General features: G+C 41.3%; 1 protein-coding gene across 1 annotated transcript; it reads left to right on the top strand.

Moving 5' to 3' along the window:
• Positions 1–1773: 1773 nt before the first annotated feature.
• fbxo15 (F-box protein 15) lies at positions 1774–9589 on the top strand. Its single transcript, XM_084566728.1, has 9 exons — positions 1774–2212; positions 4008–4112; positions 4547–4786; positions 6043–6246; positions 6335–6464; positions 7207–7289; positions 8108–8253; positions 8801–8925; positions 9245–9589. Exons 1-9 carry the CDS (start codon positions 2112–2114, stop codon positions 9509–9511), a joined length of 1401 nt encoding a protein of 466 aa, XP_084422854.1. The 5' UTR covers positions 1774–2111; the 3' UTR covers positions 9512–9589.
• The last annotated feature ends 6541 nt before the right edge of the window (positions 9590–16130 follow it).

The following is a 16130-nucleotide window of genomic DNA, read 5'->3' as shown; positions in this document are numbered from 1 at the left end:
ACAATTACAAAAAGGTGCAGAATAAGCATCAGTGCTCTGATATCAATATGGAATAAAAGATTTGTGACTCATTTTTACATGCAAAGTAGTACACTAAAACAAACAAACAAAAAGATATTATTTTAGACTTAATCCTGGTTAATGCTTCCCTTCGTTCTCATTTGACAAACATGGCACTGTCAGAGTTGACTGACAAACCATGCGGAAGAGTGACATCAGGTATCCAAGAGCCACAACTGACCCCAGGCCTTCAGAAGGACACACAGCTACAGAAAACATCAAATGTCAAGTACGGGGGGACATGCAAGGAAAAGGGATGTGGCCTACATGGCATTACCATACCAGGGGCTGCTGCTGCCCCGAAAGGGACTTCGCTTCCGTTAGGAAAGCTGATCGGCTAGACTGACGACGGCATTACGGTTATTTTCCCTGACAGCCAGCAGAGCCTATTGGCTTCCAGGAACGGGGAGGTCGAAGCAAGCCATCTGCTTTTACAAAGCAAAGGACTTAAATTCATTCTGCTTAGTTTTGTGTTATTGTATATATACCACACATGCCATTTGTATTAGCACGTTTCTAATTGTGCCTTAGATTTAATTTTGCTTAATAGTTAGTAGAGTGTTCTGTGACAAGAAAGGGACAAGCCTACTGTTTAATAGCTCTGCTTCATATATTATGGCTATAATGAATGAAATCCAATTAGGTCCGCTCTGTATGTTCACGCCACCATATGCTTCATGAAGTCTAAAATACTGACTTTAAAATAAATATCTGCCAATCCATCTGTCTGCAAGTCCATCTGTCTGTGTGCAGCTATAAATGACTCTGTATCTTCATATTCGAAATGAGGTCAGACTCTCAAACTGCTTCATTTGTGATTTCTCTCTCTCTCTCACTGCAGGCCTATACGAAATCTCATAGAGAGAGAGAGAGAGAGAGAGAGAGAGAGGAGGAGGACATTGTGTTATATCGCTCTTGCCTTACATCAGTAAGATGTGACCTCTACCTTAGCATGTGTGAGGAGACAAATAGCATCAATCTTGCCTGTTCCTCCCCTGCTAGTGCCGGGCTAACACCCTGATGAGGAGCTATATTGGTAACCCAGAGAAAGGTTACACAAGACTGTACCTGTGCCTTCCAAAGTGTACAGTGGAACGTATTGTGTGCGTGTAGCTCTTTTACTCACATTGTGGGGAGTTGAATCTGTTTATTCACTTCAACTTTAGAACAAAAGCAGATTCTTTCAACGAGGAGCACCAGGTTTTAGTTGTATGATTTGAATCAGGGTTTGTGTTAGAGTTGGGGTAAGGCCCCCTGGAAAAGAAAGTAAGTCTGTGCGACATACATGAGTCTGTACACTCTGGGTACATACGTATGTTTAGGTGTACCTCAACAATTACTTACAACCTCCTGTGGAAACAAATGTCTTTCTTCTTACTGATCTAAACAATTATTCATCATATGTTCCTAAGTGTCCGTTTGTCTTCTGTAGCTCTGGACAGTTTTTAAGAAATTAACCCTGGTCCAATCAGAGTTATCCCAACTTTAACTCTGAGCCTCCACATTTTAAAAAGCTTGTTACACTCTGAGGGTAGGGAGTCTACTAATACAAGATATTTTCATTATGGGAAATGTAAATTACAGTTTGAAAGAGATATGTACAGATTATCTTTCAATATGCATTTGTGAATTTATCATTGAAAATATAGTATTTATATAGCATTATTAAACATAATAAACTTTTTAAATCTGAGTGAAAATCACAAAATGTAAGTCTTGTAAATTAAAAATCTAAAAATTTTATTTTTTATTTTGAAAGCACGCTAACCGCTCGGACCGGAAGTTTTGTTTCTCCTCGTGGGAGGATGTTGAGCGGATGTCACCATGGCGACTAGACGCGGACGACTGCTGTTCTTAATATAAACATTACAAGCAAGGATACGATATTTATTTAGCTAACTTATGGACACGCCGACAGCTGCACGTTTTGACTACTAACGTTACACCCGCTGCCTGTAAGTAAAACGCTGTCAAACAAATGTTACTTTAACGTTAAACTGTAACTATAAAGCATTTTATATTTGTCAGAATTGTCAAGACAAGTGAAACAAATGGCCGCTCAGAAAGCAGCTGTTTGCAGAGTGAGGGCAGTAAGGACCTCCAAAAGAGCTGACCAATCTTCTCCAGTGTCCACTAAAAACTTTATGGAAAGGTAATCTGTCAGAATACGCTCGTATACATATATGTGTAAATGTGTAGCATTAAGCTGTGTTTAGAAAATGCAAATAAAAGAATTTACAGCAACAAAAACACAATAACAGCCCCGTAAAAATCAATGCAGGTGGAAGACACCTCACATGTTCATGTTCAAATTAAGCATGTCAGTCGTCTTTGTTCTTTGAATGTTGGCAGATTTTTGCGTTCATTACTGCAGACAATTACTTTATTCACAGTTTCTTTGGATTTCCTTTCGTGAACTGCCAAATAAGGGTGTGATTCTACTAAATGACATTCGTATTAAATGAAGTATTTATATTTAGCAAAATTAATATGTAATATGCTCACTGAAAGTCAAGTATTGTTCAGGGTTTCATTTTTAAACACTGAACACAGTGTGCTATAGGAACAACTATAAAACAATGAATACATGTAGCACTCTTGCCATAAAGGTTGTATTTTGGATTAGGCCTTGCAGCACAGAGGTCTAGTTATTGTCTTTCTTGCATTTTATTTCTTGCTAAGTCAGCTAAATGTTAAAAAAGGTGAAAAACACCATTCTTAGCTACATGTTGTGTCAGATCTAAAAAAATACGTTTTACTGTGTGATACCATAACAAAAGGGAGACAGCGACAGTTATTTACTTGTTGCAGAGCCCAGATAATATGTGTCACTGTTAGCTATGCGTGCTAGGGGTTTGGTCCCTACTGGATGGATTTGAACGACTTTCTCCAACCATCATTTGCAATTTGAGGAAAATGTATTAACAGTATATCTACTTAACTGTCATAAAATCTGTTGCAGGTATTCAGTCCACAACACATTTTCTCACAGAAGAACTTGTAACACTTCTAGTGATATCCAAAAGGCGAAGCGAAAGCGAAGGCAACTGGACTTGAAAAGTTTTCTTGAAGACTCAGCTGTAGATTGAGTTTATTTCTAATCATCAAACATAAGTATGCTAAAGTTCTAAACCAAAATGGCAAACTACTTAGCGTCAGCATGTTAGCATCTTCATTTTCATGTAATCTGTTAGCATGTAGCTCAAAGAACTGATACCATGGCTCCAGACTTCCCTAATGACTAAGCTAAAACAATCTGTTATTGCTAATGTTGATCCACTACTTGATTAATTTACATATCAGTTTAAATAGATATACAGAGTTTTCCAAATCACTTTTGACTTTTAATGTATATATTACCAATCTAGTAGCACTCTAGACATCCTGTCCTCTTTCCACACTAATGCTAGAATTTATGTTAAAAAAAAAAGTCAGCACCTTAATTCTGCATGCTCAGTGCTCCAAGTGTCAGTGACAGCCTAACTATTTGAATAATTTTAACTTTAAAGCCGAAGCATGCATCATTCCCCCTCTTAAAACACAGCCAAATTTGATTTATTTATTTGGTATCGTGTTGAAGTTGTTCCATCTGGTTTTTGATATGCAGAGAAGTGTCAGTGATCGACCAGGCAGGTAATAGGAACATGAATATATTAGTCAGTCAAGTGGTTTAATTGGACAGCAGCGGCATCGTGAGCCAGGACAAGTGCAACAAGACAAACCTGATCAATATTCCTTATTAACAGACAGGGACCGCATCTCCAAATTAGAGTTCTAAATATAGCATTTGAGCGTGTTTTTATATTTTATTTCAATATATAAACTATATGACAACATTGCCATTGGTCATTTTATTGCCAGATGTGTGTGATCAACTGCAAACAACAGGAGGCATGAAAACACTGGTGTCACTTCCTTATGGTGATGTCTAATTACCTTTTCTGTAGACTGCCATCTGAGATCCTGCTTCAGATTCTGTCATACCTGGATGTCTCCGCACTTTTCAGCATGAGCTACGTCAATAAGCTCTTCTATCGGCTTGCCAACAATAAGTAAGTAGGACCCGGGGCTCGTCAGTGCAACGTACAGAGTGCACTGAATACAGGACTATACATGTACAGTATTTACAGTGTATAACGCTGGAGCCAGATATGATCACCACATCAGGTGTTTTTGTCTGAAATATAAAAAAGGCATTCACAACTTCCCTAAGTCCAAGATTTGTCCGATGATCAATGGTCTGTCAATTTGCTGATCCACAAATCTAGTAAAGTAGGACTATGCATATAACAGACCACAGTCCACTATTAAACTGCTCAGAGCATAATTTCTACTAGACCTATCCATTCATAACCAAGTCAGGGAAGTCCTGTAACAAATAAGCATGCCAGACATATTTAAATATAATTCAAGCACTTGCTAATAGCCCTGTTAAGTTGTTTTCACTCACCTCGGTCTGTCACTTATCTCTCAATAATTATTGTAGCGCTCTGTGGAAAAAGCTATACTCAGCAAAGTTGGCCAAGTTAAGAAAGGAGAAACCCAGGAGCATGGACGAGCTGCTGTTGAAGATGACCCTGGTGGAGTTACAGGATGGAGATGTGAGCCAGTGGAAGTGGCATTGCTTCAAGACCATAGCCGCATGTGACATGAACAAGTGGAGGAGACGACTCGGACACATCAGCCATCACACTGGGCTCCCAAGCCAAACGGACGTGGTGCTCAGGTGCAGTAAGACACGATAAAACAACAACAATGTGGAGCTGGAGTGCTTAGTTTGTTTCAAGCATGTTAACCACTCAGCTACTGCGGTGAGAAAAATTCTTTCTCTGGGAATCCTTGTGTCAATTAGTTCATTTATTTTGAAAGGAGATGTGTTGATCATATTGTACACACCATGGTGTAATCTGAGTTTGCCATCTGTTCAGTGCGTTTAGCTTTTATTTAACAGCTGGGAGCAGCTCTGGGAGGTATCCCTGCACTGTTTACGGTTAGCAAACAGGAAAACTTTAGAGATCTACCGTCGCTGTCGAGAAAGTTCAAGGGTATAGACTGGAGGACAGTTCAAGCTGCTGGCAATCAAAAACAAAGTATGCTTTGTTTTTCATATCTACTTAATGACACTTTCTTATTAAAGGTGAGGAAGGAGGTCTCTGTCTGAACGTGATACCTGCTCAGGGGGATGCCAGCACGCAGGGGAGAGCTCCCTCACCACCTCCGCCGTGGTTTCTGCTGTGTTTTTATAACCTCTGATTAGAAGCTGTGCAGCACTCAATTTTGAGTTCTGTGGCAGTCGCTGTGGTACAGAGGGGAAATAGAAATAATTGTGTTCCTTGCAGAGACTGTCTGAATTGTTGAAATAAATTACTTAGCTCCCCAACCCCTCATCCTCAACACACACATGCATGCACACAAGCACTCCTTCCTCTTCCCCTCTCCTCCCACCGATTCAGACAACTCCCAATGGGGGTTTGTCTGTTAGAGACACTGAGGAGCCTGCGATTTACCTTGGTAATAATCATTTCACAAGACATCACACATACAGGCAGTGTAGAGAGAAATCCCCAGGGTCATCTCGGGCCTCCTGGGCTGCTCCAGTTTTTAGCTTTGTTCCTCCACTTAATTGATATTGGATGGTGTCTCAGCGAGATACCGGCTGCATCACAGTAGGGGTAGCCCTGAATCACAGTTTAGACAGAACTGGATCAAGAGATTTATCACAACAGCTGCGGTATCATTTCATTAGCAAGAATAGCTTAAATGGAGTCCTACCACTCCATACTACTGATAAAAGAAAGGGAGCAGCCAATCTAACCTATGAATTTCCTGATGCAACAGTCAGCCATTTAGGATTATTTTGTTTATGTCTGAACAAACAGCTAAACAGTTTTCTTTCTCCCACCACACTTGAATGTACTTTTTTTTTTGCAAACAGTCATTAATAATCTTACTATGATTCTGCATTGTGTCGTCTTACTCTAGAAAGCTGAACGTCACCTGGGAACTGACAGTCACAGATAGATTGGGGTATGAGAGCACTTTAGAGCTGAGCTGGCTGCGGTTCTTTGAGACTTCTGTGACTCTGTGCTGGTATGGAGGAGACGTCTTGGCCAACTACCACCGGATTTCCACCCTTCAACTCCACGGTGTCAGGAGGATAGCCCTCAACTGCCCCGGCTTAAAGACGTAAAGACAGTCGACATTCATCTCCACCTTCTCTCCGTCTACTCTAATCTCAGTAAAACCAACTGTTTTTCTTTGTTTGCTCCATCAGTCCTGGCTCTCGGTCCCTCATGGCAAAGGTAGACTTTCAGACTCTCAGTAAAAGTGCGCAGGTCATTGGCCAGGACAGAGTGGTGCAGCTGATGTTGTTACAGCCTGGCTTCATCATCGGTGTCTGGAAGGTAATTACTTCAAAGGCAGCCACAGCATTTTAAATTGCTATCCATTAGCTAATAGTAGCTGAACACATGGAGTGGAACCTTCTTTCACATCCTAATGACCAATTTAGACCAGAGATATACTTGATTTTTAAATACGTGTTCATGCAAATTCTGCATCTGTTTGGATCATGGGTTATACATGTCCTTACAAATTAATGCAACATGTCCTCAAGATGCAACACGCACATGTACAGTAGGAGGCAGTGTGGGTGCGGCACAGTATGAGGACATGAATTGTGGAAGGTTTAGAAGACAATCATACTTATAGACCAAGTCTGAAATTACCAGCGTCAGTACAGTGTGTCCAATGTGCCTCAGCACAGTGACACATAAAATAGCTGGCAAGAGGTCAGGAGAATTTTAGAAGTCAGTGAGGAAACCATCTAAAGTAAATGGAAACAAGTCCAAAGACACCATTATGTGTGGATGATGCTGCTGGAGTGTTTAGACCAGCAGCTGTAAGATGCCTGAGCTGGCTAAGCAATTTTGTTAATCACTTGTCCACTGAGAGTATTTTTTTTCTTACAAAATAACACAATATGTAAATGAAGTCTGGTTTGCTCTCTAGAGGAATGCTCCAGAGATGTAATACATAGGTAATTATGGCACCAGTTACCTTTGTCTACCCATATGCGTGATTAAAAAGCAAGTATATCTCCAGATGGAACTGAAGAAATGACAGTGAGTTTGTGTCTTTTCACAGGATCAGTGCTCTGTCGCATTCTTCATGTTCACCCTCCATTTGCACAGGCTGGTGGAAAGAAGCACTGACGGATCCCGCGTCTGGTAGGCAGCACTAGAACAGGCACCTCTTACTGTCGTCTTTCTGAGGAGTGCAGTGTAGCACCATGAGACAGTCATTGGCTCAGGATGTGATAACTGACAGGACTCATTTGATGCTCCTGGTGTGACAAATCTATGATGCACAGCAGGGTGAGATTTGATGCGTCAGATTCACTTGTATTTCACCAGAGCAGAGAATAATGTGACCGGTTAATCAAAAGAATATTATTCTAGTCTTGTCAGGAACAGTTACGCTAGTGATTTCTTTTCTTTTTTTTTTTCTTTTTTTTTTTTGGCTGCTTTGAATTCCAGCCAAAAATCATTGATTTGCATTAACAGACCTTAAAACAGAGAGCAGGTAAACAGAAAATGAATTTCTTATCTCTCAATCCTCCAAATTAAAGTTTCAGAACTGCTTACAACTCCATACACAAGTACACCTAATGTTAAAGAGTCGTCGGGTATAAAGGTTAGGACCCTCTGAGCCTTTAATTGTCCATCCATCTGAATATATGAATAGGTAATATAATATTGTAATCATTCTAGTGCTTCACTGATCATCCAAAAAAAAGGCATTACCAAGACTGCACAGTATTCATGAAACCACTCCTTATTATGAGCCTTGGACTTCAGCATAGTGAGGATATAGCCCCCTCTCCTGGCCTCACGTGAGATCACACAACAGTTACAGTGTATTACGATTCCTGTAAACAAAAAGGAACAAGCCTCCGAACTGTATTCCTAATGAAGTGTCTTCTTATTAACGTTTCTCTCCCCTGACTTAATTCTAAATTGACTCTTTTACTCATTTCTTCCTCTAGTCCCTATGTGGTGCCAGCGGTCAAACCCCCGTTCGATGACATAGACCCTGAATACGGTCTCCATGGTTACCAACTACACTTTGCTCTCAACAACACTGCATGCGAGCTTGTGTCCGGAAGCTTTCCCCAGCTCTTCTGCCGCAGAAGTAATCTATTTATACTCATATTCACTGAGTCACACTGTCAATGATGCAGTGCTGCATGAGCCATTTAAACAAATCTACTCTCTCTGGTTAGAACAGGTATTCTTCACATGTGTAGTATATTTTAGATGAATAAATGACAGAGTGCACTTGTTCCCATTTTTTAAATTTACTTGTACTTCAGATTTGTGAGACGTTCATCAGGAAGAGACCTGAGGGTTAACCACAAAACTGAATTTTTGTACTTGTTGTAAGGCCCTAGGACATTATAGAATCTATGAGCTCATGATCCTTTATTGCACCCTAGTTTTCCTGGTTCAGGAATGTGCTCCTCTGCATTTTGTGATTATAAAGCTTCAGTACCTTTGGAATTTTGAATGACCTCTTTTGAAAATTAGATGGAAGTGTAGATTGTATATTTAAATTCAGGTAATGCAAAAATCAAATAAATCTCCTATTATTTTGATAGAGCCGATCAGGTGATCCAACACTGAAATGCTGTTAATTACACTTGAAGTCCAACTCGCGGCGTGGTGTTGTTTTTGAACAGCTCAGATCTCCGATGGACTGATCCGGCTAACTGCCATTAGTAGGAGCGACCCGTCTCAGCACACACCTCTGTCAGCTAACGTCACCCTGCCCTGGAGGAGTGAGGCCCTGCAGGGAGAAGTGGAGGTACTGTAGTTTGCGGTGGGCTTGCTAACACGCTGTTACACCAAGAAAGAAATGTATCTCTACAGCACCTTAAATTATGTTATTCACAGTTAATTTTAGATTTCTAACACAGCAGGGCTCAAGTATCTTCTTCATGTCTGGGCTAGGAAGAACATTTGAACATGAAGTTTGACTGTTTTGACTTCAGGGTGTGCCTACATATTATAAAACTGGAAAAGACTTGCACTCTGTATATAACACTAGTCTTTTCTTTAGATCCTAACTTCATATCACTGACTTTGTGCCTCTACTCTTTTCCCATTTTTCTACTTCTGGTCAGAATTGCTGCATCATGAGTCTGACTTTACTGGACGAGTTCAGGAATCCCTTCAAGTGTGTCACCTCTCCCGTTTCCATGGAGCCGGAAAAGACGCCCGTTAGTTTCGACTACGACGGTGACCACTACCTGATCAACTATCAGGACCCGGACTGTGAGGTGAAGATGGAGCTTGTGTGGATGACGGAACAAAAGCAGTTTGTCCTCGTCAGTTTAGTCGTGTTTGTCAGTGTTTGCTACGTCAACGAGCACTTCGGTAGAGATTACTGATCCTGCAGTATTTCTGAGAACGTTCCGCCAGAAAGCTGATTTCATGTTCAATATTTGAGCCGGAGCGCACCCGCTCCATAAAAGCAGCTTAACAGTTATTTTATGATTATCTAATAATCATTTGGCATCTTGTTCAATGTGAGGTTTTGTCCACAATTTATAATAAATGTATAAAATCATTTCATGAATCTGTTGAATAATTGATGTGTTTTCTGGATCATAAAGAGAAACAGATGGAGTACAAATGTGTACACCATGGTGTTGAAGAATGTACATATATATCATTTAATAATAGCATTTGTTGACATGACATTAGCTCAGAAATCATTTTAACACAACCTGTAAGGGGATATTTTACATCCTCTTTACATGGAATTTGGGTGTCATTTGTATATGGAAACTTTATGTTAGAAGAATGAGGATTGCAGGAGTAGGTAACGCTGAACGTGCATCCATCAGAGACTTATCTTGAGACTCAGTGGTATCTCTGCCACGCTCTTTCGTAGCTGCTTTCATCACTAACCAGGTCCTTTCCAACGTTAAGTATCCAAATCACTGTAATATTAATTATTAATCATTCTCAGTCATTAATTATTCTTATTGTAGTCATGTCTTTCCTGTATTTTCCCACTTTCCTTTGTTCGGAATGTGGATATTTGCTGATGTGAGCAGGGACTGAGATGTTGAATGCACCTACATTTTAATTAATAGCTCCAGCTCGTGTGTATTTTTACTAAACCGGAGCAAAATTAATGCATGCTATACACAAAGTTTTGTCCCTTTAGTGTGTTTTACACTGAAGGGATTTTCATTTCCTCATATGGTGGCATTTATAGCACCCACTGTCACAGTTTATGCAGCCACATTTAGATGAAACTTGAGCTTAATGACCAGACCCTGGGCAGGACAGGCTACGGCGATAGAATTAGTGCAGGAGCAATTGTTGGGGAACAGTTGCCATGCTGCTGATGGGCCAGCACTGCTGATGGCGATACAATAAGGCAGGCATCTGGATAATAGGATTTCAGAGGCTTCACTTCCCTTCTCTCAGAGAGGGTCATCATCACCTTGAAAAGATGCTTATTTTTTCAAACACATCACCCGCATCTTTGGCAGTAGATCCAAAATTATTTGGGGGAAACGAGCCAGAGGGGAAAAGAGGGGCAACAGTGTATGTGATGGATTGGTTTTTGTCACGGGCTTCACAATTGAATCGAGACCGAAAGCGGTGATGGGGAGAGAGAGGGGGGACACTTTCTGAATCATAAAGACCCCACGTGTTGTCACATGTGCAATATTTTACAGGCATTTTCATCTTCACCTGCACCCAGCACTGCACTTCATTTATAATGGCAGAATGACCAACTATAGGGACCGTACAGAGTCATCCAGACGTGCAACGGACTGCTGACTTAATACTGTACAGTGACAAATGACACGATATTGCCCATTACTTGGACTGAATGATACACACCGAGCATGACTTTCAGGATATACAACGCATTTCCATTACAGTGACCTTCATACTACTGTTTGCTGTCACATCATCTCCTGCAAACTGCCAATCCTTCATTGCCATTTTATTAGGAAAACTACGAGCCAAGGGTATTGTGGGCTGGTAATGGCCTGGCAAGAATATGAAGCCAGTTATTCAGACGTTTGAGCCAGAGTAATGGCTAAATTAGAGCTAGAGATGTTTGGGGCAAGGACTGTGGCGCCTTGACTAAAAGCACAGTGTGTTGTGTCTTTGGTTTTGCAGGAAAATATTAACTTCATACACCCGCGGGGCTATTACTATGATGAATTAGAATTAAAGCAGCTATTCATGCATGCAATTTACATCCATTTGAATATAGTTTAATATATGTTGCTCTCCAGTAGAGGGCTCTCTTTAGTAAACAATGACAATCTGTGAACAGCACTGCCATCTCCTCCATTCTTTGTGTCAGCCCAAAAAGACGTCAAGAGAAATCTGTAAACAACCGGCCGATCACACCTTTTAATCTGCAAAGTATTAATCACTTTTATGGTGATCATGTACGCACAGCAAAGTGTGCCCGACACATTTTTCTTTTTTTGCTCTTTTGCAAAGTAATTACATGTCTCTGTGTTAATCAAAACTTGAAAGTCTTTTAACGCCAAATAACAATTAAGATAGGCCCGCCAAATACTGACTGGGTAAATTTAGTGACATAAAGCTTCATTAAACTCATCTTTCTTAGTTTCCTCGCCTGCTAATCTTGGAAGAAAATTGCTTCCATTTTTAGCCTTTAATTCTCTCCCCTGCGAGTGACCAGCTGGGCCCGAAAACTATTCAGCCTCGGAAGCCCGTGACGCAGTCCTTATTTAGTCCTCTCACCGGAGGAAAACAGTCAACTAATGAATTTCACCAGGAGGGAGATTGATTGTGTGCATCTCCCAGCATACATAACTTCTTTTTTTCCCCCCCATTTACAATGACACTGCTGTCTTAAAAGAATATTGGAACTCGATCTTCCGAAAGTCTGGGACATAATCATTGTCTTCTCCCGCACTGACGAATGCCTTGTCCTCGCAAAACCTAACCTGTAATATTCCACATTTATTACGTTGTGGGATGAGTATGTGGGCCCACAGGAGGTAATTATACTTATAATAATCAGAATAACATCAGACATCGATGGCAAAATCTCCCATTAGAAGCCGCACAGTTGGGCAAAGATAATGTTGTTTATACCACGGAATAACATATGGACCCAGTGGAGACGCCTTTGTATTATACACCTCCTTTCACTGGATACTCCCTGTATGGAAGAAAAGCTGAACAGTGGGAAGTGACAATAGGCACATGATGTCCAGTGAAATCTGGTTTATTCTCTTCAAGTGGTGTATCATGACATGACGAATGTGGAGAAATCCCTTTTATATCAAGGCAGCAGTTCCCCCTGTGCACAAGTTCAATGCACAGTGTGGGAGAACTGTACCATTGCTGGAGCATGACGCCCGTGTAGCATCAGTTGGCAATGACAACATTCACCGATCAGGCATAACATTATGACCTAATATTGTGTAGGTCTGCCTTGTGCCTCCAAAACAGCTGTGACTCATCAGAGAATGGACATAGCCTTCTGAGGGTGTCCTGTGGATGTTGTTAGTGGGGGCCTTTCGATTCTATGGGTTGAGGGGAGGGGCCTCTGTGGATCATCCCACAGATACTTGATCAGTTTGGGATCTAGTGAATCTGGAGGCCAGGTCAACACCTTGTGCTGTTCTTCATGTTATTTTAGTTGTTCCTAAAGTGTTTTTGTGTGTGTGTGTCTGTGTCAGGCTGCATCCTGCTGGGGATGGCTGCTGCCATCAAGGAGTGTCATTGCTATGGGGTGGGGGTGCCTGGTCTGGTCTAGGTGGGTGCTACATGTCTAAGTAACATCCACATGAATGTCAGGTCCCAAAGGTTTCCCAGAAGAACATTGTATTATCATCAATAATCTTCTCATAATATTCTGTTATTTTAATATTATTGTCACACTCTATTGTCACAATATATAAGAGACTAAAATTAAAATTAAACTGAACCTGATTTATTTTGAAGCCACTGCATTGTAACGACTTTCAGTCCTACAATGTTCCTTCCATAGTTCTCACTGTCTCCCTTTTTTCTTTTCCATTATCCGTAATTGAAGACAAGTGGGCGGTGTTGTTCTTGTCACAAATAAATTACTCACCACTATTTCCTACTCACAACTTACTCAGCATGTGCGCCAGAGGGAAAAAGAGATGGCATGAGTCAGCACATTATCCGGTATACTGTAGAAGTACTTCCACGCAGTTTCACACGGTCCACTAGTTTGTATTACCCTCAAAGTAACATCCTGTGTCTGTCTGGTCTCAGAGCAGATGTTTGGTGGGGAGGAACAGTCCAAACTGCTTTCTGATCCTACCGCTGCTGAATGTGGGTTAGAAAAGGGGTCACCTGTTTATCCAAGCTGTACTTTCAGGAGCAAACCTTAAAGCACAACTCTTCCTTCAAAAGTTCAAAATATTGAAAAAGCAGAATGCAAAGGAGTAATAGCAATGACACTACGTCAAAGATGTATGTATAGTGTTATAGCGATATCTCCTGAGGTTAGCATGCTAATAGAATGCTAGTACTGGCCAGTCATGTCGTAATACCAGTAACACAAGACTGAGTCCATGTAGTGGACAGTTTGCCCTCAGTCCAACAGTAAAAGAACAAGTAGCACAAGCCCAGCCATGATTCTAACCAATCAAAAGGCAGAGAGGCAGTGAATGAAACAGTAAAATTAACGACAATTGAGGTTCTTGCCAGGTGACCTTTAAAGAGCAGATTGAATTGCTAAGTCAGTCATTGGTTTTAGCTCCTCCGCTTCCTCGCACACGACATCCCTTCCCTGGGCACCGATATCTGCTGACGTCAAGACCAGGAGGCCTTATCCTGCAGATCAGCACTCGGGTTAGCAGCCATAGCAGTGTCTAGAGATGGTTAACGCTAACACCTGTTGCTCAGATGTCTATGTGCTGCAGGTATATAAACAAAAGTCAGACTAAGAAACTAAAATAGCACCGTTTAGGACCTGGAACTGCTGCATGCTACTGGTGCGTTTCAGGGCCAATTTGACATATTCTTGCCCTAATTTTTATACATAATTGTTCCCTAATAATAATTGTTCTGCTTCTACACTGATTTAAGGACCCTTTGAGTCAGTATTTAAACCCAAAAATGTATACGTCATCTTAAGGCTATTTAACAAAAGCAACTCCTTCCAGAGTTGTAAACTAATATGCTTATTCATGTAGTTGCAAAGAGTTCCATGACAAGGAGTGTATCATTCTAGTGTCTGTGAGGCATAAAAAGCCGCAGCCAGCAAACAGTTAGCTTAGCATGGCTTAGCATAAATACTAGAAACGGGTAGAAAATGCTAGTCTGATTCAATTGGGTACCAGCACCAAAGTTATGGTTTTACAAATGTAGGTAGGTGGACTTCAGACAAAACCAGGCTACGTATTACCCCGTATCCAGTCTTTATGCTAAGCTAGCTAACTTCAGTTTTCAATTCTATACTGAAAACTGACATGTTGTCTTTTTCATGGGAGTTACAATGCGCAGGACCATTTCTTGACTAAGCTAAAGGCTTGTGAATGTCTCAGTCCTCTCACCTGACTCTACAGTACATGTAAGTTAAGCATTTGGCTTTCACTCGCAAAACGACTTACAGTTCTTTTTACCTTGCCGTTATTGTGGACATCATGTGTCCATGACAAGACCGCGACATTAAGCGAAACAAACATGTTTTCCTTTAGTCTAATGTTAAATGCAGCACATTTTGTGGGATGCAAAAACCCAGACAGTCTTCACAGAAAACGGTCTGCTGCTACAGAGTTCCTGGAACAATTGGTTTTAGTGCAAAGGTCTGTGCCTGAGGCAAACTCTATTGATCTGAACCACTATTAAGACGGAAAGCAAGAGCGAGGGGGGAGAGAGAGATAAAAACAGAGGCAGAATTTCAAGACACGCAAAGAAAAGCTCCTTCATTACATTTGAGCCGGGGAAGAAAGGTTTTCATGGTGAATTTCAGACACTGAACATCTAGTGCTGTGGTACAGGATGTATGTATCGAAAGTGTCAGTGATATTTTGGCTCACTTACCCAACCCTGCACTGCTTATTTCTTCTGTAAACTCTCTCTACAAGGCTATGAATTATTGAAACACAGTGGTTAGTCACATCTGTGTCATAGTAGCATGTTGTTTAGACGTCTGACACGAAGAGATTCCCTGGGGACCCCTACTCTGTGCTTGTGCCTGACTTGTTCCTGTGAAGTGCCACGTTGAGTTCTTCATTGCCCACTTACGGCCCTGACTGAAATGAAAAATTAATCAGATATGGTTTCGGGTTGTGGAGGGTCAACGCTCAGCTTGAGTTGCTGCAACAGGAGCCTGAGTGAGTGACAAGTCACACTGAGAAACCACATTAAAATGTCCAGCGATTAAAGTTCAGTTATTCCTATTAATCTTCCTGTTTTAATGTCTAATGCTGTGTGTCGCACACCAGTCCAGATCTCCCCTTGGGGCCAATAAAGTTATTACCACTAGTCTTTCTATTACACACATGCAGAATGAAGCCTGTCTGGTACAGGATGATTACCTCTTAATCTCATCTCTGCTGAGGGGCCACCTGTGTGTGACACCCATTAAGATGATGGCAGTCACCGTGGCTGGGATAACATTTCCACATACTTGCAGCTGTCGCAAAAGCAAATTAAGACGGATATGTCGGGCAGCCTGCCACGCTGATACCTGGGCTTTTCCTCGGAAACCTGCCAAACCATCTGAATCGCAGAGTCATATCATTTTGAATCAGCTCAACTACTGTGCCACACAGGCTGCACGCTTTCATCACCGCAGCGCATGTGGACTGTGACATTTCCAGAACAATACACGGAGCAATAAAGTCTGTATTTGCTTTCAGGTTCGCGTCCGTCTTCATGTTTCATTTTGCTGCCAGGGTCTGGTTTTACAGACTATATTATATTGATGAGATTTTGCTGTTGCCATGGCAATGCCCTTTGACTGAGTATGACCTCACCGGCCACTGGCTATTACACAAGAACACTGACCGT

Source organism: Chelon labrosus (assembly GCF_963514085.1).
Source record: "Chelon labrosus genome assembly, chromosome: 18".
Classification (NCBI taxonomy): Eukaryota; Metazoa; Chordata; class Actinopteri; order Mugiliformes; family Mugilidae; genus Chelon; species Chelon labrosus.
This window is presented reverse-complemented; position numbering and strand designations above follow the sequence as displayed.

Coding starts and splice junctions, on each gene's coding strand:
- fbxo15 (XM_084566728.1), top strand. CDS start 2,112: ATGGCCGCTCAGAAAGCAGCTGTTTGCAGAGTGAGGGCAGTAAGGACC. Junction 6,247..6,334: donor AACTGCCCCGGCTTAAAGAC/GTAAAGACAGTC, acceptor TTGCTCCATCAG/TCCTGGCTCTCGGTCCCTCA. Junction 6,465..7,206: donor TCATCATCGGTGTCTGGAAG/GTAATTACTTCA, acceptor GTCTTTTCACAG/GATCAGTGCTCTGTCGCATT.